Consider the following 24684-nt stretch of genomic DNA (forward strand, 5'->3'; position numbering starts at 1 on the left):
CCGCCTCTCCTCGCGTCTGTATTCTTGCCTTGGCTTGTCGTGTTTCGCCCCGCCGTTTTAACCCATACCGCACACGGCACTTTTGAAGTTTGAGCTAAGTGACATGCTGTTTATTGTTGAAGGGTGTTAGAATTGCGCTCTGCGCGTACATACCAGTTGATTTGTGGAGCGAGAAATTATCATGCCAAGCGTTGAGCACCGCACGCGCCCGCCGCCTTTACACGGCAACCAAATATTTATAGCTATTCGGCTCGTAGCCGCGGCCAATTAACTCAAATAACATTCGTAAATTCCATCGATTGCTGCAATACCAAATATTAAAACTCTCTGCCCAAAAAGGGTGAAAATATCAGCTAATGGTTGACTTTTTGCATTTTTAATATTTATTGTTATATTAAATTATACTTTTAATGCTATACATCAAGCACGCAATTAAAAACTCATTTTCAGGTATGAAAACTGCATTTTATTAACAAAGCTGAAGTTTCGAAAAAAAGCGTATTTTTCAAAATAAATTGCAAAAATAGATAATTGCTTAAAAAATGAAATCAATTCAAATAAAATAACTTAAAGTAAAATGTATTTTATTTTTAATTAAAAATTCTTATTTGACTTATTTGCAGGCAATTGATATTTTTCCGATTTTCTTAATTACAAATTTTATTTTAATAAATGCTCATTAATTTGCTCATCCTTTCTCATTATTTAAATAAAAGTAGAATGTTAATATAATTATAAATTAAATAAAAATAATTATTTATAAATATTTGGCCTTCTATGCCGTCAAATAATGCAATTACAAACATTTTACATAGTTTTAGCTGGAAATTAAACTATTTGTACCAAAGTTTAAAAAAAATCGTGCCACGCTGAAAAGTATGCAATGAAATTGCTGCATTAGTGCCAAAGGAATACTTGTTGAGTGAGGTGGCATTTTTGTGCAGTGTAGCTTTTCACTTTATTCGCACTGAAGAGAAAAGGTCCTGTTCACGCCATGCCTTCAGACATACAAACAGGACGTGGGGACATGCGGACAAGGGATTGCTTGCCAGGCTGCCAGGCTGCTGACTGCTGTGGTAGCTATGTAAACCATGAATGTGCACAACGCCAACAACGCCACCAACGACGACGACGAGACGCCAAAGTTGCTGGTTGTGGCAAACGGCAATGGCAACGACAACGGCCGCAATGGAAAAATAAAAAAGGAAGGAAAAGCCCCACCACCAGAGCCACACCACCAGCATGCCAGGCTGCCAGGCTGCCATCGTCTGTCCATTTGTCCATGGCACGTACTTTAGAAATTCTATGCAGATGTGCGCCGCACGCCGAGACGTGTGTTTTGATTTTCTGGCAAAAAAGGACGACGAAGAGCAACAAAGAGGAGCAAAGCCAAAGCTCAACGAACGAACCAACAAACGAACAAACGAACGAATGAACGAGCCAAGGATGGAACGAGCGCATAGCACCCCTAGAGAAAACAAGCAAAATACACACACACACATACACACACAGTGTGCAGCTGGGGATTGAGGATTGTAGGATTGGGGGCGAGCAGGGGCGGACTGTCGGATGCGGGTTGCCTGGCAGACGGCAACGCACGAAAGAGCATCCAAGCGAGCAAACCGTGAAAAAGTGTCGACAAAAAACAGCAACGGCAACAGCGCCAGCAGCCCCCAAAGGAAAAACTGGCAACAACAAGCAAGGAGTAGGAGCAGCAGCTGCGCTCTTTGGTGTGAGTAACGAGCCACGCGAACGCGCCTTTCCTGCTGTTCACTGTCTGCCTGCCTGCCTGCCTGCCTGCCTGACTGCCTGACTGCCTGTCCGGCTGTGTGACTGGTTGGGGGTGTGATCCAGCACTAACGGAATAATTGCTGGCAACTCCAACAACAACCACAACAACAACTCACAAGCACACACAAACACACACACACACATTAAAAACGGAAGCCAGACGAACTGGCGGCGGCAGCTTGCGTTGGCTGATTTTGTACACACACACACACACACACACGAACGCCCACACACAAACACACACACGCATAGACTAGCTGAAATTAAGTGCGTGCAAAAAGCAGTGCATTTAACATGCTGCTGACTCCGAAACAGAGATAGAAATGTTATTCAAATGTGTTTGCTTAGTCAATTCCTATCAATATTTCGACTTTAGCTAATTCGAATCAATTGGAGGGCACTTTTCATGCTATTTTGTAACTGACCTGTGTCGATTTTCATTTGAGATTGAACCCAGAAATTGCTGTAAATAGGTTTTTACAAAAATTTTATTCAACATTTGAAATCTGTCAGACAAACGCTTTCTCTCTAGCAAAATCGACAGGTTATATAACTTTATTATAATAATGAACTATAATTTAGTAAATAAAAATAGTAATAAAACACTTGGTTTATTAATTATAATATTTTTTGTATATAAATTTGTTATATTTGATTTTATTTTCAATTCTATTCTATTTTTTTTCTATTCCGCCACCATTCTTTACTTTACATTCAAATGGTATTTAGATCATTGGAATACAGAGCAGATGAAAATAAAATTACGCGCTTACTAAAAATAGTTGATATGGAACATATTGTCAAAATACGAAATTAATATTATCTTAGATAGCTTTAAAAGTGAGATTTAAGTTGGTTCTTTATCATTATATACTGAAACATAAACCATACAATACGCTGGTAAGACTCAATCTTATGGTGGAGAGCTTAAATTTGATTCGTCTTAAGGATAACTTAAACTTGGAGCTTTAGAAATAAGCCAAGCTAAAGTGATTAAATTACTGACTTTCTGCCACATCTCTGATGAGAAAATATCACTTTATAAGAGCCCATTGCTTTACTAGCTAGTTAAGTTCCACATCAACTCAAACTATAACAGCGAACTTCATTTAGTTTTAGCCATAGTCAGACTTATCGAATGCAAGCCAAATTTAGCAACAGCAGCTCGAAAAGTTTCCTACAGGGTGCACACACAAACATTCGCACAAAGGTCGCGTCAGAGGCCGGCGGGTTCGTTTGGTCCCGTAATGTTGCGGTGTGCGTGTGTATACGTGTGTGTAAGTGTGCGTGTGAGTGTGTTTTTTCTATACCCTCAACCAATTGTAATTGTGTGGAAAGGCTATAATGAAGTTGTGAACAAGTTTGTAACAGGCAAAACAGCTATAACTCTGTGAGGTGTTTATATTCTTGATCAGCATCAATAGTGGAGTCGATATCCGCTTTGAGATCATAAGAGATTGGTGTAAATTTAATTGTATCGATTTATTTAATTGTATCGATAACTTACACAATTTCTTTGGTTTTTTCAGGGTTTTTCTCAGTCCTCGCAACATTTTGCATTTACATACCCCCGAATTCTTATAAAAATATTCTTATTTTTTTATTTAAGTTTATAATTAAATAAAATTTCATTTATTTTTTACTTTTTGTATTTTTTTTTTTTGTGTCGACTGACTTTAGTTGATAGTAAATAAATAGATAAATAAAATCGACAAGAAAAAATTCAGAATATAAGACTACAGGATAACTCCTAGTCGAGCTTTCACCACTAGAGCATACATACTTGTTTTTTCCGTTTTGTTGTAGTTGTTGTTGTTATTGTTGGGGTGTGGAGCTGTGTGTAGCTGTCTAACACGCCATGTCCATGTGGTGTTGCTGTTGGCGTGTGTCGTCTGAAACATTGCTGCTGTTTGCATTGCTGTTGTTGTTGTTGCTGTTGTTGGTTGGTTGGTTGTTGCTGCCGTTGTAATAGGCATTCCGTTGCTGGCTGGCTGCCTTTGAGCATTGGCATGGCTTTTTAGCCGCAATGCCGCGTCGTTGGCAAGCAACCTCTTCTGGGGTGGTATGAGTCCCGGTTGGCACGTCCGCTCATTCATCCGTTGTTTGCCCTCCCCCTGCTGCTGCTGCTGCTGCTCCTCATCCACTGCGCTGGCTGGTTACATGAGAAAACTTTGAAACTGAAGACATGGCGGGGCTTGAGGCACACAAACCGTTTGGACCGCACGGACAGCTAGGGACGGACAGAAAAGCTGCTGCTGCTGCTACTGCTGTTGCCGATGGGGCATAAATGGATGGCGTTGGCTGGTCGCTCGTCTGGCCCCCGTCTCCGGTCTTGCAACTGGCGAGTGGCGGTGGCAATGTCTGATTGTTAGTTGGATTTGGGTAGCCACGGCGGGGAGACAGGGACGGGGACGTGGCAGCACAGAGAAAGGACAGGCGAGGCCAGGCCAGCGTCGGGCCGTTGCCACTTGCCAGCTATAGAAAATTGTCATAGGAATCATCATCGGCTTCGTTAGATGTGGCCTCAGTGGTAATTGTGGGACATTTTGTTGCCACCATTTTGTCCACACACACGGACACACACACACATACACACACAAACACAGACTTATACATAGACACTCACTCAAACACAATGACTGCGTCTGATTGCGCGTCACGGCGGCTCGGGGCTCTGGACCCCGGCACTGGCTACGGAGATAAACGTTGAAAGCATTGCTGCTGGGTCGCCAGCGGGCAGGTGGCTTATGGCTGGGGAGTTTTTGTGATTGGGCAACTGGTTGCGGCTTGGGGGCGTGCGGTGGATTGAGGGGCTGTCGGGGTTGAGGGGTCAAAATGGGGCTTTTATGTATGCGTAACTTTTTATGCACGCGTCCCAGGTCGTATCCCCGACTGCTGCTTCGTCTGTCACAGGTGCTGTAGCTCGCTTGGGAGCTTGGAGTTTGTGGGGGGTTCTTGGGGCACGCTGCTGTGTGGATGTCCGTAATAGCTAAAGAATTACATACTCACACTAAATTGGCTGAAACAGGAAGCGTAGTCGTTGCTTCATTAAGCAGAATTTCAGATGACGATAGACAATGGGCGTGTTTAAAAGGAGGACAGCGGCAGTGGCGCCTCAAGCTTTTGGCCAGGTGTTTCGTAACAGTGGCTAGCTAAATTTAAATTAAAATACATGCTTTATTGTACGACGGTGATTATTATGGCCTTCGCAGATAGATGACTTAGTCAGCCATCTATCTGTTATTTATTCCATATAAGCAAAATGAGAAGTGAGCCACAGAAACGAGAATTAACTTAGGTTAAGCTGACTAGTAAAATAATTAAAAATGACAAGAACCCCTTTCAAAAAGTAAGTAAGAATAATAGATCTGAAAAAGGTATTGCAAGATTATTAAACTGGAAGATCATGGTATGATGTAGCATTATATGGCTTCTTTAGACACCCAAAAAATTAATAATGATTTTTACTGTTGAATAAATTACTGAATGAAATGCATTAGCAGAGGAAACTCATAGTTTAAATGTGGGTCTGTTTGTAATGAACAAAAGATTTTAGGAAGGCTTCTAATGGGGGCGACCATTTTGAAGTGGGAGAAACTAAATCTCCCAGCTTTTAAGATCAGTAGCAGTATTTTGAAGCCCTCTCCCTTAAAGTACTTTTGTGTACTTCTAGATAACTGCCCACTGCCTTCTACTACCTTAAGCACTCAAGTCAGTCAAAACTGTTTGGTACGAATTATCCAACAAACTTCCAGTAAAACAAACTCCTCCTTAGTTAAACTAACTTAATACAATCCAATTGTTATTCTTCAAAATGTAAGAATTGCAGTTAACATCAATCTCAAATAACATTTTACACTGTAAGTGACCACAAATAATTTATAATATCATGTCAAATCTAGGATACCAAGCAGAAATCTCAGTTCATATTAATAACAAATATTATAAAATATTAAGTAATATTATATTACTTACAAATAAATACTAAAATAATATTGAAACCAAGTAAAGCTACAGTTCAAATATTGTAAAACTTTCAACTGCGTTTGGGCTCAATATGAGTCATAGTCATAACTATATATCTTTATTAATATGTGATCTCTAAGTTTTCCCACTGCATGCTCAAGAAAATTCTTTAAAACACTTAACGATCCCAATGAAGTTGGCTGCACTTATTTGCTACGCGTACAACATGGTAACGCTGACTGTTAGCGTAAGTGGCAACGCTGCAACAGCAGCGAAAAGAGGTGCACAACAAAAACCAGCGAAACCATAAAATACTTAATAGCAAGTGCGGTCAATAGCTGCTGCTGTTGTTGTTTGTCAATTTGCACACGTGCACACACACACACACTCACACACACATACAAATGCAGGCAGGCAGATGCCGTTGCGCCCTTTGTGATAGGCAACAGAACATATTTGAAGCGTCAACGTGTCAGGTCACGCTTATTGAGCAGCGTGAACCGCACGAGAAAGCACCTACTTAGCCCCCCATTGGGGGGGTCTTAAAAGTAAGACTTGCCCTGGCTTACCGCATTTTCTTTACAATCTTTTCTAACGCCGCTGGCATGCGGCAAAGTTCTATGAGTTAAATTTTGCGGTTGTTGGCGGTTGTTTGTGTTGATTGTTGTTCTTGCCTTGTGCAACACAGGCAAGCACATCATTTAAGGGCAGATGATCAGGCCTAGACACACACACACACACACAGTTAAATGTTTTTGTATCTGTGTGTGTATATGGTAGATATATGTATATATTTTACGCAACCTTTTGTCGTTGTATGCATGGAAAGTTTGCTCAGGCCCGTGGCATATGATTTCGTCAACCTTTTTCTTTTTTACACAGACTGCAAACTTTTTTTTATTGTATTTACTGTCTAGATTGGGAGGGTGTCACACAATTTGACAGTGGCGTTGGTTTATTGAAAATGTGATGAAAACTGTTGCCTAGTTAAGTGGGCAGCTGCATAAGCAAGCTGGCAAAGCGGAATGTTGATCATTTCGTAGACGTTTTAGAATATGGAAATATCTAGAGCGTCTGTAATTGTTCTTTTATGCTTTTTTATTTTTGTTTTTTTTATTTGTATTTTTTTGTTGATGTGGTTTGTGCTGTTGTTCTGTTTGCGCAGTCGACGGTAAAAGTTTTAGCACCCAGGCCACCCACACAGACAAGCTGCTCGCGCACTCAAACCCAACCAACCGTCCCACACGCCCTAACGTCGACCCAAAATCCCAAAACGAACAAGCGACACGCGCCCTGGCCCAACTTGCCACGGCACACAAGCACACACACACACACACAGTGAGCATGTCGACGACAGGCGTCGCTGCCAGGCCAACATTAGCATTGAAGTGTGCAAACGACGCCACCCACAGACACACAAATAAACTCACATACACACACACACACACAGCAACACACACAGTCATACAGAGAGAAGGGCAGTCAGCCGTCGCCGCCATGCCACACCATGCCACGCCATGCGGCAGTTGGAGCACTCTCGCAAATTTCAATTTTTTTCACACCAATGGCTCTTGGCTTGCCCTCTGCCTTTGCCACATTGCGGTTGAGTGTCCACCCGGCAAATGTGTCTTGTCTGACTTCGCCTTGGCTATTCAGGCACTAATATAGATATTGAAAACAGAAATGCAGCTTTTTGATCGGTATCACTAAGCACAAAGCATATATTATCGACAAACCATGAATTGTCTGCTTTCATTTCTCTTTTTCTTTGTGCGGTCAGAGTGTGCCCAGACTACTTGTGCATTTACAGTTACGATTACTCGCTATTTTTCTACTATGACTTATTTTGTCTATGTAGGAAATAAATTAAAAATAAAATGTAATATTTAAATGTTAAATAAACAAAAACAGTAATAACCAAATATATTAATCTAAACTTTTTTGTTTTAGATAGAACTTTTCAAACTGGTTTCCTTTGTCGGTGGTACAAGCCGCCATGCTGCCTGTTTTCGAAGCACGCGCCAGGACCCAACCGCACACACAAGTACACGTATACATACACACACACTTCCATATATACGTAACGAGTCAAAAAGCACACACACACACACACACATACAGGCACATGCAAACGTATTGTACGTGCTTTTACTCACCCCGTGTGGCGCACTTCCTTTGATTTAGTCATTTTTCTCTCTTTAGCCGACAACCAACAAGCCATGTGGCTCTGCCAGTGCCACTGCCACTGTCATGGAACAGCACGTTGCTAGTTGCTAGTCGCCCAGTTGCCACTGTGCGCACTTCCGACCATTTCTTTGTGGGTGTGTGTGTGTGTGTCTATAGAAGGTTGCCCCAATCGTCCTGGGCTGTTATTTTTTTAATGTTTGATTTTCATTTCTGTTTTGCTACCAATACCTCTTGGCCACTCCTGTTATTGTTGTTGTTGCTGTTATTGTTGTTGTTGGATACCGTTGTTGAAGTATTACTTTGCAGCTGCCACATTGCGGTAGCGCTCTTTTCACTGCTGTCCATAGCTTTTATTAATGCATTCCATTGTTACTCAGTTCCCAGTACGCTTTGATATCAATGCGTTTGAACAGGTGCGCGAACTGTCAATATCGATAACTGCTGATAACTGATAATGACACACATACGCTGGTTATCGAATCAATCAATATCGATACTGACTAAGCAGCGGATAACCGATTGTCGCCTAGGCCGCACATGCGACTTGTTCAACTGAATACCCAAGTTGCACACACACACACATACATTCATTCATATATATGTATATAACGTTTGCATGTTACTTGCCGCCGATTGTGGGAAGGAGGGGAGATGGGGGTGGGCACGGTGTGAGCAGTCAAGTCGTGCAGAAACAAGAGCACGGGTAGCATCAGCATCAGCGTCAGAGTCAGCATCAGCGACAGCGACAGCTTAGTATGGGGCTCTGACTGGGACTCGGTGTGGCTATAAACGATTTATGTGTATGCTTGTGAAGGCCAAGCGCCACATGCCACCACCACATCCCATTCCATCCACAGCCACAATCAACGGTGGCATTCAAGTCATCGTTCAGTTCAGTTCAGTAATTTTACAGACTGCGCCATCAGCTACCAACGCACAGAAGGAAGGCAAGAGGAAGACTGGCTGGCTGCCTCACTTCAACAATTTTACTTATGTCTATGTGCGTGTGTGTATGGTGGGCGGATGTGTGTATTTCAGTTTGTGATTGCATCTGTAAGAGTGCATGTAGAGATGCCCAACAGGCTGACAGTTTGGACAGTTTGTCCTGTAACAAGAGGACGCCATGTGGTTCTGGACTCTAGACCCAACTTGAAATGAGCAATGCCAATAAACAACCATTTTTTAAACCAAAAATAGACAAGAATAGCCGCTAATCAAGTTGTCACGAAAACGTAGCATACTTTTATGTGGTTACAATTTGTTTTACCTTTTCGAGCGATCTCAAAATATCACAGACTTTCTGCTTAGTCTTTACTTTTTGCTTTAATTTGCAGCTTGATCGTGGAACGTCATTGACCAATATAGAAATGCATTTGTTGTTGGCACAAGCGCATTTATCGAAATAAACAGATTTTGAAAGGCATATCTGCAATTTGTGCCTTTTGTCAAAAATCTATGCTATGCTGTGATAGTTGCTGTCCAAAAAGCAACGTCAACCATCCTTCCTTCCCTGTCTCCCGCACACTCCTCCATCCCCCGTCCCGCACCCTCTCACATAGATGTCGTATTTATCTAATAGTCCCTGCTGCTGTCAGAATGGTCTACGTCTGGTGTTGATGCCCCATTCCATTGGAATTGCTGTCGCCTGGCTTATTATTTGCCACGACTGCTGGCTGCGGCGCTAAAGTTTCGCCTCGTTGGTGTTATGATTTCAATGTGGGTAGCCGAACGGCACGACGACCCCGACCCCGACCCCAAACCCAAACCCAAGCCCACAATCGCAACCGTCATCGTCAGCATCTCCACTTACACTCACACACACACACACACATACATCGAAGTACCCACCCCGCATCACTTTCATACCCGCCCGCAGGCCACAACCATAGCTAACTCACTGGCTGCCTGACGGCGTTTGCGCAGGCAACCCAATAGACAATATTTTTGCACAGCTGTCGCCACAAAATTGAACATTATAGCTTCTGGGTTAAAGTTCGAATAATTATAACACTTCTTAATTAAAAAATAAAAGTAAAGTAAAATTTAAATTTTTTTTCAAGTATTTTTATTTTGGGATATTGTTAAGTGTACTGTTTTCCTTTATTTGTTATATATTTTATTTCTTGAATAACTTAAGCTAAGCTACAAATTTTAAATGCAGTCAATTCTCTTAACATAATATACAAAATTGTGTTTTTCATTACAGTGAAATAATTTAATATATATATAGATATAATGGCAAATGCCTTGTCAATTCGATTTATTCTGCTATTTGAATATCATTAATTACACTAACTATTTATATAGTTATGAATTGTAACACGAATATTTGTGTATATTTAAAAAAAAGTACTAGTCTCCATTGCTAATATTTAAATGTTTGCTGGGATATCATATTTGTGCCTAAACGAATTGATTTGTATGTCAGTGTGTGTGTATGTATAACTTTGTGTCTGTGTGTTTGTTTGTGTGTGTGGGGCGCGCGTACGTGCGAACTTTCTGTGCTCGCCAAAGCCAGACATGGTCACGCCGTCTGTCCGACTGTCGTTGGCGGCACGTCGACTGGCTGACATTTGCCGCATTTGCCAACGCCCAGCCGCCCACAACTGGCAACATGCCGCCGCCGCCGCCGCGTCAGCGTCGTTAAAGCTTTGCACTGCGACTACTGCTGCTGTTTGTGTGTGTGTGTGTGTCTGCGTGTGCTTGTGTGTGTGTATATGTGAGGCAACCATTACCACAACCACCATTAACGTGCCAGGCAGTCAGCCAGGCGTTGCTGTTGCTGTTGCCGCCGTTGCCAGTGTTGCTGTTGTTATTGCCGTTGTTGTTGCTGCTGTTCTTGTTTTTATTGTTGGTTGACTCCAATCTGCTTTGGTTGCTGCGCCACACGACGAGGGCTATAGCGATGGCGAGCCAGAGCCACAGCCAGAGCCCAAAGCACAGAGCCCAAGCCATTCAGTCGGCAAATTTTGTACGAGCTGTGCGCACACACGGCGGGCGTCATAAGCGACAGGAGGGGCAGGCAAGCAAGTAAAAACGAAAAGTCGAAGTACTTTTCACCGTTACGCTTACCGTTAGCTTCTGTTCAGTTGAGTTGAGTTGTGTGCAGTTCGTTTCGGTTTCAGTACTCGGTTTGTTCTCGGCCAGTGCGGACGTTTCGTTAGTTTGCTGGACGTTTTTGATTTTCTGTGGAATTTTGTGCTACCATCTGTAGGCCGTGTAAAAATACGTAATTTTTTGTGGTTGTTAGTTTCGAAAGAGCCAACGGCAAAACCGAAAAACCTTGTTTTTAGTTTAACCGTAATCGAATTGTAAAAGTTGACGCGTGTATGGAATTCATTAAGAGTTCTGTAAAAATGTCAAAATGACAGCAAAACGTGATAAGGATTACAACAAAAATAAATCAACAGCGGGTAATAATTAATTTTCAAGTTCGACTCCCAAATAAATAATTACACTAAACCATTAAGTTATTGAAGTAAACAAACCATTATTTAAATACATCGATCAGTCGATAGTTAGTCCCGTTCCTTCAAGGCCATCGAGCAGTCACACAGACACGACCAGCTGATTCGCAAACACGAATACTAACAAAGCTCCGGCGAAGATCTGTAAAAAAGAGAATTGCGAAATTTGCTCGATTTGATTTCTCTCTCGTCGTCTTTGCACATTTTCATACCTGCTATTTCCTTTTTTTATTCATGGAACGCAAATAATGATTTCTAGCATCGATCATTATTACAAACTGATTTCATATTTATCGTAGTTCAATGGATTTTACTTCATGGAATATTTTAAAAACAACGTAATAAGCACACATCATGTGATTAAAAATAAAACAGTTCCAAGTGGACAAACTGGAGAATTTTATAGTCGGGAGAGCTCGACACGGAAATATCCTGGACCCAGCTGTTAAATAAGCTTGCTGATATTACTTTCTCCTATATTTTGTTGGTTAACAAAACCTGTGTTTCTCATACGATATCTTAATGAAATGCTAACAGTTGATCCATAATATGTCAGGGTATTTTATTAAATGTCAATTGTAAGGCTATCTATTTGATTTATTATTGTGTCTTTATTGTATATTGACATACTCGAAACGGGAGCAGTTATGGATAAGACGAAATAAATAGCTTATATTCCAGATTTGATGTAACTAGCTCTTAAAGTTTCTGAGATCGGCTTGATTTTAGAAAAGGACATAGCTAAATAGACTCTGCTATTGATGCTGATCAAGAATATATATACTAAATGCGGTCGAAGATGTTTCCTTTTTCCCATGATGCACGAGTATATATTTTTCTTAAGCATATAAAATAGGAATATAAAAATAAAATAATGAAATACATATACATATATTAAAATCAGTGTAATTTAATTATATATAGGCATCGGATTCTCCGCCTCAAGCTCAACCAATGGCAGCGGCATCAAATCAATTGGTCTGGTGAGCTCCTCACAAAATGTAACCTCATCGCAGGAAATTAGCAAGCGTACGAATAAACCACTCATGGAGAAACGCCGGCGAGCACGCATCAATCAGAGCCTGGCCATACTGAAGGCGCTCATCTTGGAATCCACCAAGCATCAGAATGCCAAAAACGGCGATGGGCAGGCGAAGCATACCAAATTGGAGAAGGCCGACATATTGGAACTCACTGTGCGCCATTTTCAGCGACATCGCAACCTCGATGATCCAAGTGAGTAGCATTTGTTTCGCTATTTGCCCATTTCCCTGGCTAAACTGTAGTCTTTTATGTCTGACGCCACCAGCAGCTGTGAATAAATATCGTTCAGGCTACACGGATTGTGCCCGGGAAGTGGCTCGTTATTTGGCCACGCCGGAGCCGCCGCCCATGGGCAATATGCCCACGCTATCGGAGCCCGGGTCCAAGGCGCGCCTGCTCCGGCATCTGGATCAATGCATTGCCGAGATCGATGTGGAGATTTGCCCGCACACAACAACGTCGAATTTTGCCGAGAGTCCCAACAACAGCAGCACCTGTTTCGATATCAAGAAAGCGGCAACGTTACCCGAGGAGCATTCGTTGGACTACAGCAGCCAGGACTCGAATCCGCTGGACTACAGCAAAGGCGATCAGCGCGTACTGCTGCAGGCGACAACAGCGCACTCCGCCCAGGACGAGAACAACAATCGCGGGCAGCTGGCGGTGCCACAAACGCCACAGGTCCAAACCCCAACAGTACAGCTGCAACAGCAACAACCACAGCCACAACAACAACAGCAGCAGCAGCAGCAACAGCAACAGCAGCAACAACAATCACCACCAAATGGCGCTGTCATCGAACTGGGCTATGAGAACGATGTGGGCAACAAGGTCGTCTGCGTCAATGTGCTCGAGCAGTATAAGCAGCAGCTGAAGGCTGAAGGTGGCGCCCCGAATGGTGTGCTTGTACTCCCGCCGCACTATGTTCAACTGGCAGCTGCCTTGGGCCTGAGCGCTCAGCCGCTTGTGGATCCGATTGCAACGCGCACGGATTTCGAGCGTCTGATTGAGTTGCAGCGCCTGCAGCCGCATCTCGCCGGTAAGCTGAGCCCCAATTTCGCCGGGAGCCTGGAGGCGGCGCATGTGGCAGCCGCAGCGGCAGCTGCCTATGCCAATAGCATGGCCAGCAATTCAACGGTTGCAGCAGCAGCCATGCTCAGCGAGCGACCCGCCTCGGTGGCCTCCTCGTCGGCGGCAGCTTCGGTCAGTTCGGGTGTCTCTGATCTGAAGTCGGCACCGGCAACGCAACAGTCGTCGCCGCGCTCGGAGAGCGGCATTGGTTCCAATGAGAATGAAACTCTGGACGCTAGTCCACAGACGAGCAGTGCGGCACGACAGGCTCTGCGCCAGCGTCAGGAGGAGGAGTATCGGGCACAACAGCAGCAACTGCAACTACAACAACAACAGCAACAACACCAACAACAGATTGTCCTCGGTCTCCAGCAGGGCTCCGATGAGAGCATGTGGCGGCCCTGGTAGTTCTCCGATGCTTGGCCTTGTACAGTTCGGGATGATATAGCTTTTATGTACTAAGTATATTATTATATATATGTATATGTATATGTATGTAGACTGCGCAAATTTGTTGCTTTGTTATGGATGATATGATTTGTTCTTTTGGCTCCTAACTAAACCTGCATAAAACAGTGGTCGCTCGCGAATTGAAACGCTCATTTTAATCCAGCGGAAAACCTCAGCTCTATTTTTCTGCACAACAAAGTCAAATTTAATATTCGTACTATATAATTAAATTTGATAGGCTCTGTTTACCAATTTAATAGGGTTTTTATACATATTTTACTCAAAAGTTGACTCAAAACGGAAAATAATTAACATAAATTCTCAAAAATTATATTCAAAGTGCTTTTATTTTATGCAAGTCCAAGTTCCGAGTGTCCACTGTATTTAGGATAAAACCTATTGTTAAGCTCTTGCTCGTATAAATGTATAAAAATTCCAGCACGAGATGCGAATATTTAAATGCATTTTTCACGTGTGCCAATGCTAAAAGACTCTGAATAAAAAAAAAAAACAAAAACTATCCGTTCATAACTAATTGTATAATTCCAGACTATGTTTTGTCCGAATACCTTGAGTAAAATGTATCAAATACTGAAATTAAAACTGCAATAACGTTAACATTATTTAACAAATAACAAATATTTTTTCTTCTTTTTTTTGGCATCCATTTGATAATTCTTATATACAATTTTATTTTAGATAGACAACGCAATGTATATAGTTTAGAGTAGTGCAAATTAATAATATTATTATCTTTTTGAAAACGCGAATAAATATTGGTGTGTTATATAAATATGCATATATATAGGCTAAGACCGAAAAATAATATTGCCTTTAAAGAACATTTAACGCCTGCAAATCAAGACTACTTTGATTTCATTGTAGTCAGAGACTTGCGTGGCGCCGATTGCCGTTGACGCGCCAGGAATGTTTGCCCCGAACCCATTAATAGGGCCAATTTGGAGTCGACAGCATCGCGTTGAGCATTAACACCCAATCTGTAGAAGGCGGTGGCCATGAGCTGTTCCTCCATGCCGCTCATTTTAGTTTTCGACTCCTCCTCGATGACATCGACGCTCTTCTCCAATGCATTTGCCTCCAGCACTGCAATTATGGGGTGGAGGTTAATTAAAGTTGAATTTATGTTAAATTGTGTTAAATTTTATTTAAACAAACCACTGGCTATGCGCGGATCAATGTTTTTGATGACTTCTTTGGCTCGTTCCACGCATTTGCGGTACTTGACTTCATATGCCATAACTTCCTGCTCTCGCGTATTCAAAGACGACTCAAGCTGGGTTATCTTGCACTGCATCGTTGAGTTCTGTGTTGCAAATTCCTCAATTTGAAGTGCTAAGCAACGATTGATAAAAATATTATTATAATACTTTTAGTTGATATTATTTAGATTCCACATACTTTTTTGCTCATTGAGTTCCATTAGCTGTTTGATTTGTTTGCTGAATTCATTTCTGTTATATGAAAAATAAATATAATTAGTATGCAGCTGGTTTCAAATTACAATCTTAGCTTTAGTACTCACTCCTTTAATATGGGATCGTCGCTTTGCGAGGCATGCGATAAGGAGAGAATACGCTCATTGGCAGTCTTCATCTGTTCACGCAAATTCTCGCAGCGTTTGTTTGCATCGTCCAACAGTTGCTGCAAGATTAGAAATACACAAATTGAAATCGGTTTTTTTTTCATGAACATAAAACATTATTTACCGCCAGCGCTGTTTGGCCACCTTGTCCCTCACGTAGTGCCTTGTTCTCCGCTTCCAGACGCTGGATTTTGTCCATCATAGCCGGCGGCTGAAGTTCCCGCGACATTGTTGTGCCCGTCAAGCTGCCCGAGTTGGTTGTCAGTTGTCCGCATTTCAGCTCATCGAAGGCCTCCCGCAGATTGTCGCGCTCCTTGAGCAAATTATCTTTCTCCCGTTGTAACGCCAGATTTTTGCTATCCAAATTCTTGTTATCAAACTCAAGCTTGACATTTTTGCTGCTCTCATTATCCAGTTTCGTGTGCAGATCCTGTATTTCCTTCTTAAAGAGCTCTATTTGACCCTTTGTGTTAGCATACCGCTTGGCGTCCTCTTCAAACTGTGCATTTTGTTGCACATAGTCAGCACTACGCTCCTCGAGCATTTTGACATGTTTCTTCAGATCATTGTACTCCTCGAGTTTCTTTTTGTAGGTCTCCAGTTGAGCCTCGCATACTTTTAGTTTGTCTGTGGATTCGCGCAGCACATCTACTTCATCCTTAAGTGTGATCAGCACTGCAGTGCTTTTCTATTAAGATAGATATGATATTAAATAAAGTTTTGGGTATAGACTTGGGGTACATGCCATTAGTTCATCTATGCGCTGTTGCATATGCAACATCTCCGTCTCCTGCTGCTGCGCCTTAATCTTAAGGTCCTCACGTGCACCTTCTGACTGCAGCAGTTCCTCCTTAACCAATTCCAATTGACGCCTGAAATGGATATTAAGAATTACAATAAATTTAAATTTCGATTAATCAGCTTACCTCAGCTCATTGTAGCGCACGGAGCCCGCTTGAATAGGACCCAGCGAGACACCATCGTCTCCAATTGTGTTATGCTCAAGCCGTGCAAATTCCTGTTGTATCTTTTGCAATTCCTGTTGTAGATTGGTTTTCTCATCGATGAGCAATAGCATTTTCTTCTCGGTTTCGAAACATTTCTGGGCCATGGCATCGCGCTCCTCCGTCATCTGCGATTGCAGCGCCTTAGCATTGCCATCAAGCATGCCGCTCAAGGAGTTGCGTGACAGCGAACTGACCACGCCACCCTCTGTCGTTTGACGTGTTGACGTTTCCAGCTCTTGCAGCGCACGCATAATGTTCGCTTGCAGCTCCTCCTCAAGACACATAATCTCGCATATATATGACTGCTTCTTAGCACAGTTGACCGCACAGCCTAAAACCAGTTGCAGCAGGCGCTCCAGTTCGGTGAGGTCACATTTCTCGGCAATCGCCTGCACATCCGGCTTGACAAAATCGTGCTGTAGCGTATAGTTTAGGACATCGCTGTAGTATTCGTACACGCCCTCAACAACCTTCTTTAGATTACTCATCCGCAAACGCCAATTGCTGCCTGCAGCGCTCGATTTGATTTTCGACAGCCACGAATCGCTGAAAGATTCGGGTGCGAATTGATTTAATGCCTGAGCGAGTGCAACGCCATCTGCCAGCTCCTCGGCGTTTGCATGCGGTGCATTCAGATTGAGCGTTTTGAACCACTCCAACAGACTATAATACATTCCGTTCTGAGTGGACATCGTGAATGTTATAAAATTATGACAAAACCAAACAAAAAATTAGAAATCTTCACGGAAAAAACAACACAGCTGTTGCAGCGTAAACAAAACAGCTGCACTCACGATACCGATAAAACACACCAAGCAATTATCGATAAGTTGAAGAGCTGTTAACAGCGCCAGTGATTCATACAGGTTATTGTACGTTTACCGCTATCGAATTTGCTTTTGATTTTCTGTTTGTCTGCCTACAAATACGTTCTGGCAACTAACTAAATTTAAATATCACTCAATTGTCATTAAAGGCATTTATTTGATCATAGAATTAATTATTTGTAAGAGAATTGAAATCGATCGCTGCTATTGCGCCACTATCAATACTGTCCATGCATTGTTCCACCCATTTCAGTTTATTATCGTGTTCTTTGATTTTGTCAATCGGTGTCCAGCTGGAGTCAAATTCAAGCCTATAACTGCCCTTATACGTCTGTTCCACAGAATTGTTCCATTCCTACGAGCAAATGTGTATGAAGCATTTCTTATCAGATGTTTACATGTTTCTTTATTACCTCTGGTGAGAGCATGCTGAAATAGTTTTGACCCGTTGACTTTTGGTACAGATGATAGATTTTTCCAGGTTTCTTGTTGAAATTACACGCAACACTGTGCAGCATCCGATTCTCGTTAGACTCCTTGAGTATGTCTATAGCTTGTGCTTGCAGCATTTTTATCTGAAATACTTTGGTTGTGTACAATTCAATAGCGTTTGCCTACAAAATGCTTACCTGATCCAGAATAACAACCAATTTCTGGCTTGTGCTATTCCTCACCATCTTATCTGCAGATTGTATTTCCTGTGCTAGATGTATTATGTCAGTTTCATCGTGCATCGAAACACGCATTGGATCTACTTGAAATTGTGGGTTTCTCTCCACCAATTGAGCTGTATTTAAAATAAATTGGATTTTTACGAATTCTTAAACTATTCTTATCTACTTCGTCCATAAATATTTTCCCAATGTTGAATATAGTCTGTTAACTTTCATACCTTTTTTGATTGCGGTTTCATAATTTATTTGCTGCTCCATTGTTGCACTCCTTTTCATTACACAAGCATTGATTAAGAAAGTAAATTAAATAAACGTAGACCGAGCCGGGGACGTATTTGTTACAAATTGTTCACAATAACAAATAACATGTGTTATAATGCGATATCTATCGATTGACTCGATTACAAAATATCCCCCAGATGGGAATATTTTTCATAAATTTCCTTTACAATATTTATTAACATTCCGTTAAATACTGTTTTCTTAAATGTACATATTACCTAGTTAAGTAAATGCATTTCAACAAAATGTAAAATGATGGCAATTTAAAAAGTACATTTGGCAGACATTTACAAACAAAGAAGAATAATTAACTCTGAGTTCGATTCCCAGACTCCGACTTCGATGTGAAAGATGAACTTGGGTTGATATTTTGTTGAATTTGTTCATAATAATAATCATATATAGGAACTAAACCTCAACAGTTTTCGACTTCCCTTCCGAATAGGCCTGTAAAAAATATAAATTGTTATGTTAGTATTTTTGTAAAGTGTTCATTAAACTAAATTATTAATTTACTTACATGTTGCGCAATTTCCAGCAGATGTTCAAATGTTGTTTTCCCTGTCTGCATAACCATGCCATGGAACACATTACTCTCGGATGTTGTCAACAGTTCATAGGGTGCTCCAAATTCGACAACGTGTCCGGCATCTAATACCATGACCTTATCCGAATCCATAATCGTGTGCAGCCTATGGGCAATTGTAAGTACGGTGCATTCTTTGAACTTATTTCTAATGGTCGTCTGGATAAGTGCATCAGTTTGTGGATCCACATTGGCAGTGGCCTCATCCATGACCAGTATGCGATTCTCGCGCAGAATGGCACGGGCCAAGCACACTAATTGACGTTGGCCTACGCTGAAATTGGAGCCACCCTCGGAAATGTTGCTCTGTAGACCCATTGGTAGTTCGGAGACTTCGTCCTTGAGATGCACCTGAAATTTAAAGTTGAAAAGTTTAGTGAGAATTAGTAAATTACTGTATTACACTCTTACCTCCTCCAAGGCCTGCCAGAGCTTTGAGTCCGGATATTGTTCAAAGGGATCCAAATTATAGCGTATTGTGCCAGAGAACAGCACGGGTTCCTGAGGTATAATCGATATTTTACTGCGCAGATCATGCAAGCCAATCTCTTCTGTATCCCTCTTATCAATTAATATGGAGCCATCGTTGTAGGACAGCCGAAACAAGGCATTTATAAGCGAGGATTTGCCTGCACCCGTGCGGCCCACAATACCCACTTTTTCCCTTGGTTCAATTGTAAAGTTCAAGGATTTCAGTACATAAGGATCCTGAGGATCGGGTGTATAGCGTAAACTCAAGTCATCGGCGACAATTTGACCGTCTTCTGGCCAACTTGCTGGCGGTTTTTTATGCGGTGCTGATGCGAATTCTCCTTCCGATTTCAGACCGCTGTACTCGATCACACGCTCCACGGAGGTCATCGAGTTCTCCAGCTCAGCCGATTGACGCATGCCCCACTGCACCATACCCGTCATGGACATTGCCTGCGTAATGGCCAAGCCAATCTCACCCGGATTCTCAGGGGGATTCACAAAATTATTTAGGATTATGATCAAAACATAAATCACACAGAACAAGTCAAGATAATAACCAAAGGCTCGACTTGTGGACAGGAATGTATAGTATCCAATCGAATGATTATCCTGGTAATGATCATATTCCGTAGTCAACATTCTCTGTGCCCGCATCGCCCTAATCGTCGGCAGTCCATGCAGGGTGGCTCCAAAATGCGAATACATCGGTGAACGGGCAACCGCTTCGAGTCGCTTTACATCCCGCGATGTGCTCAAGTAGAAGTTTCGCACATAATAGAAACAGAGCAACATAACCAGTGTATTGATCAAATAATAGGGATTTGTAATGCACAGCACGCTTATGATACCGGTCAGTGTGAGGGATATCTGGATGCAGTCGAGCATCACAGCGGGCAGCGCCTCATCCACCTGACCCATGTCCATGGCGAACCGATTGAGGATGCGACCCGATGGATTCGTATTGAAGAAATGCATCGCTGCATGTGTGATTCCCCGGAACATTGAGTTGTGCAGCTGGGTGGATGAGTGCATCGCCACACTGAAGAAGAGAAGCGTGCGCAGCAGTGCAAAAATGATCAGAACCACATTGATGGCCGCAAAGTAGTAAATATCCAACGATGACGACGAATTGCTCTTCACCCTGCAAAACATAATTATCTATGAAAAATCTACATCAGAATTTAACAATATTAACATTAACATTGTTGAATCAACTTTAATTCTGTTAGGCTTGGTTAACAGTGAAACAGAACTGTAATTCAAGGCAATTAACATTTGATGTTTAGCTTACATTGATATTCAAAATAAACTCATATGCACTGCTTGCAAGCAGTTTGTTTACATAAAGCTAGCCACATTGCATTTACTTTTAAGTGTAAGATCTCCTATTATGCACTGCTTGCAAGCAAGCAACATTGTAGCACGTCTAATATAATTCTTATAAGAAACTCTTCCAGGACTTTCTCCAGCTACTCACCAGTAGGACAAAAAGTAATCGCCAGATGACGCCATCAGTTGAGTACCCAGGCACAAGAACATCAACAGCAGAAACACCAGCCAGCCACAGCCGGCCGCGAAGTATTTGTGATACATATCCAAACCGATTTTGGCCGCTGAGCGCATCTCCTGCATTTCCTTTGGCGGCTGCTCCTTCTTGGCCATCAGTGAGTCGTCGGCATTGGAGCCCGCGGACGAAATGCTGTTGCGACTATCCAGGCTGCTGTGCCGTGAATACGACTGAGTGGCTGTGGACGTTGCATCTCCAGCACCAGCCAAATCCTTGGCCTTGTCCTGAACTTCATCCTCTGCTTCTTCTGCATCGTCTGCTTGCTCTGTCGGCCGTTGTGCCAGCAATTGAGCAAAATCCTGGCCACTCTTCAGCATGTGCTCGTAGCTGCCGATTTCTGTGATTTTGCCCTTGTCCATGCACACAATCAGATCCGCCTGCTCGAGGAACTGCACCTGGTGCGTGACCAAGATGACGAGATGCTTGCCGAGAAATCCACGCATGCACTGCTCGAACAGATGGCGTCCCACATGGGCATCCACGGCGCTCAGCGGATCGTCGAGCAGGTAAACATCGGCCTTGCGGTAGACAGCCCGTGCCAGACTAATGCGCGCCTTTTGGCCACCCGACAGCGATGCACCCCGCTCCCCGACAATCGTCTTGTCGCCCTGCGCCAACAGCTCAAAGTCCCGCTCCAAGGCGCACATGCGGACCACGGTGCGATAGCGGTGTCTGTCCAGTGGCAGGCCAAAGAGTATATTCTCACGCACCGTGGCGCTGAAGAGCCACGGCTCCTGTGCCGCATAGGAGCAGCGACCGTTTAACTTCACCTCGCCCGCCTCGGCGCTCAGCTCGCCGAGCATCGCTTGTATCAGACTCGATTTGCCAGCGCCAACGGGTCCGATGACAGCCACTAGTTGCTTTCCGTGCAGTTGCACATTGATGTTATCCAGAACGGGTTCACTCTGCTCCGGACTCCAGCGTGCTCTCAGATTCTTGATCTCGACGTATATATCTGAGCTGGACAGCCGCTGATTGCCATTTGATAAAAGTTTATTTTTTTCCGTTGCTTTATCGTTTTCCTGATCCTCTTGGAGCATCGGCACCTGGGTCTCATCGCGCAACATAAACTGGGTTATACGGCGCAAGGAGACCAGCAGCTCGGCCACCTGCGACATGCCGCTGGGAAAGAATTTGCTCATCGAGCGTCGCAAAATATTATAAAACGCAGTGACGCAAAAAGCCTGCTCCGCAGTGAGATGGCCACCAGCCAGGACATAGGCCAGCAGGCTGGCAAAGATGGCAAGCCGTCCCAACGTAATCTCAAAGGAGAGCAGCACTCCTCGAATGTAGTTGACCTTGCGTATAACGCTCATCTCGCTGACACGTGCTCTGCCCACCAGTTGCTCAAAGGGCAGCTCCCAGGCATACATCTTGATCACCTGTATGCCAGCGATGATCTCATTCATCATCCGCACCCGTCGATCCGTCCGCAAAGCGGTTCGCAGGCGAAGCGACGACGTTAATCTACTCAGATAGGTTTGGAGTGGCAAGTAGAGCAGCAGGATGGCAATGCCATAGATCGAGGAGACTCCGATCTGCTGATAGAGGAAGTAAGAGGCAAACAGCAACTCCAGTGGACCCAGCCACAGGAAATGCAAGTGGATGAGCGCCCGATCGAAGCGACCCAAATCGTTGGACACCAGATTCACAACTTGGCCAGTGGTGGTGCCACCCAGCGCAGTGCGGCTCAAGCGTAGTGCCTTCCTGTAGATGGCACTGCTAACAGCGACTCGCATCTTCATCGCCAGATGCATCATGTGCATCATGAACGGATGAAACAGCAGCACACTCATCACGATGCAGAGCACCAAGCCGGCGCCATAGAGTTGGGCATTGAGATGGCTTCCGTTCCCATACAGCGTAAACTCTGAGATAAGGCCGGCCATCAGAAGTGGAGTAGTGGCTCTGAAGAAAAGAAAATTATATATATATATATATATATTTATATATATAGCTGTACAAATTCCTAAATAGTGGTCCCTCTCTAGCAATCTATTTAATATTTGCAGTCGTTACAAAATTTACAAATATCTAAAAAAAAAAAAAAAAATTGTCAAATAAAGTGGGAAAACTAAAAATTAACAATTGAATTAAAAGTTCAAAAATTCTTCATTTTACTAAGGGGAACTATAGATTTTAATTAAAATTGTCTTTTTAGCTCACTTTTTAAACTAGGCAATTTGCAATAGAATTTCAATATTATTTATTGCTTACGCCCCATTCGAAGCCAGCAAAAGTCTGTATTAGTGCTTAGCAACAGGGATATGTCAATTAGAAAAACTGCTTTTATTTATAATACTTATACAATCATTAGCTCGATCAACTTATCGAGCGACCACTGTAATGTAAATTTGATCCTAAACTGTAAAATACACTCACCTCAGACCCAATTCGAGAACTGCGATCACAATGCCGGATATCACCAGTTGCCAGCCAAACACTTTGAGTACAACTCTCAGCATGCTGGCGTCTTTAGTTCCATTGGCAGCTGTTCGCTGGGCTTCCGCCAGCCAGGTCTGGAATAGCTTGGCGCCCAGCTTATCTGCCTTATGCTCGTCGAGCACATCATAGAGATCGCTTGGTTCCAGTTTTTTTTTGCGGCCCTTGAACAGAATGGGAAGGGCGAAGCTACAAAGATAAACGTTTATTTTCAGAGATATTTTATATTTTTCTTCAAATTTTGAATAAAACTAACTGTTTTTATAAACAAAATGAAATTCATTTGCATTTAAAATCATCTTATCTTAATATGCTGCAATCGAATTTCAACAACAACATTAACCAAATATTTCCATTTACATTTTTTTTTAACCTTTTTTGTATTCATTTCATTTAATTAAGTAGATTTAAATCGTGTCAACTGACCACGCAAATAATTTATAATTACAGCTGATACGGAAATAATGAATTTTATCTTATCATTAATAATAGATAGGACAAGTGTACTTGAATGCTCTTTAAAAGATCAAATTTGTAAGTTGTGAAATGATAAAACTTTTAAGGTAGTCATTCATATATGCGTAATTTACGAACTTAATAGCGCTTATAAGTCTTCAATTTTAGTATTTACATATGGAAACTTACCAGAACATGATGGCGGATAGACAATTAGCATTTTCCCGCGGGTTTGGAGTCAATTTATCAACTGCCATCTTGCATCGAGTTCAATTGCAATGCGTGTATGGCAAATCGATTGTCAATGCACTTATTTACACAAATTAAATGAACAGAGTCAATTAAAATAACACTGCAACTCATTCAATTCGAGCTTAAGCTTTGTTCAAGGAGAACTGTTCACACGATACCCTGTAAATATAATGAAACGTTTCGAAACGTTTCGAAACGTTTAGCCGAACAGCTGACAAACGTTTATGTCAAAAACTCCAGATGAACAGATGCTGCTGCGTCAGCGTTTTATCACAAAAATTATGCAACGACGCTTGTTTGTCACAAAAATGTACACGAAATTAATAAACAACAAACAAAAAAGCTTTCCATTCAATCAAAAACAAACACTTGGCAGTAGTTCATGTCTATCCAGTTTGCAATGCAAAATATAACTAAAGCCAAGTTTCTGATAATCTTATTTGACAGCTGTTCGCACAGCTGATGCCGGCACAATTGCAAGTGTTGCCACACCGTCAATGTTCAGTGCAAACATACATACATATTTATTTACATTACA

At 42.4% G+C, this 24684-nt stretch overlaps 4 protein-coding genes across 4 annotated transcripts; 1 reads left to right on the forward strand and 3 right to left on the reverse strand.

Annotated features, from left to right (window-relative positions):
- Positions 1-11263: 11263 nt before the first annotated feature.
- LOC6562515 (protein hairy) lies at positions 11264-14633 on the forward strand. The gene is made up of 4 exons (XM_032736174.2): positions 11264-11357; positions 12336-12647; positions 12724-13151; positions 13218-14633. The coding sequence occupies exons 1-4, from the start codon at positions 11309-11311 to the stop codon at positions 13932-13934; spliced, it is 1506 nt and encodes a 501-aa protein (XP_032592065.1). The 5' UTR covers positions 11264-11308; the 3' UTR covers positions 13935-14633.
- LOC6561923 (protein hook) lies at positions 14618-17377 on the reverse strand. The gene is made up of 7 exons (XM_001987898.2): positions 16506-17377; positions 16325-16451; positions 15704-16267; positions 15520-15638; positions 15396-15448; positions 15153-15329; positions 14618-15080 (listed from the first exon to the last, which is right to left on the reverse strand). The coding sequence occupies exons 1-7, from the start codon at positions 17276-17278 to the stop codon at positions 14842-14844; spliced, it is 2052 nt and encodes a 683-aa protein (XP_001987934.1). The 5' UTR covers positions 17279-17377; the 3' UTR covers positions 14618-14841.
- A 173-nt stretch (positions 17378-17550) lies between these two features.
- LOC6561922 (uncharacterized protein C1orf50 homolog) lies at positions 17551-18408 on the reverse strand. The gene is made up of 4 exons (XM_001987897.3): positions 18306-18408; positions 18043-18200; positions 17827-17988; positions 17551-17768 (listed from the first exon to the last, which is right to left on the reverse strand). The coding sequence occupies exons 1-4, from the start codon at positions 18361-18363 to the stop codon at positions 17583-17585; spliced, it is 564 nt and encodes a 187-aa protein (XP_001987933.2). The 5' UTR covers positions 18364-18408; the 3' UTR covers positions 17551-17582.
- Positions 18409-18447: 39 nt separating this feature from the next.
- LOC6562715 (probable multidrug resistance-associated protein lethal(2)03659) lies at positions 18448-24439 on the reverse strand. Its single transcript, XM_001987896.3, has 6 exons — positions 24084-24439; positions 23379-23627; positions 20907-22904; positions 19367-20570; positions 18890-19306; positions 18448-18816 (listed from the first exon to the last, which is right to left on the reverse strand). The coding sequence occupies exons 1-6, from the start codon at positions 24149-24151 to the stop codon at positions 18778-18780; spliced, it is 3975 nt and encodes a 1324-aa protein (XP_001987932.1). The 5' UTR covers positions 24152-24439; the 3' UTR covers positions 18448-18777.
- Positions 24440-24684: the final 245 nt, after the last annotated feature.

The sequence above is a fragment of the Drosophila grimshawi genome, unplaced genomic scaffold, assembly GCF_018153295.1.
Source record: "Drosophila grimshawi isolate 15287-2541.00 unplaced genomic scaffold, ASM1815329v1 contig_1377, whole genome shotgun sequence".
Classification (NCBI taxonomy): Eukaryota; Metazoa; Arthropoda; class Insecta; order Diptera; family Drosophilidae; genus Drosophila; species Drosophila grimshawi.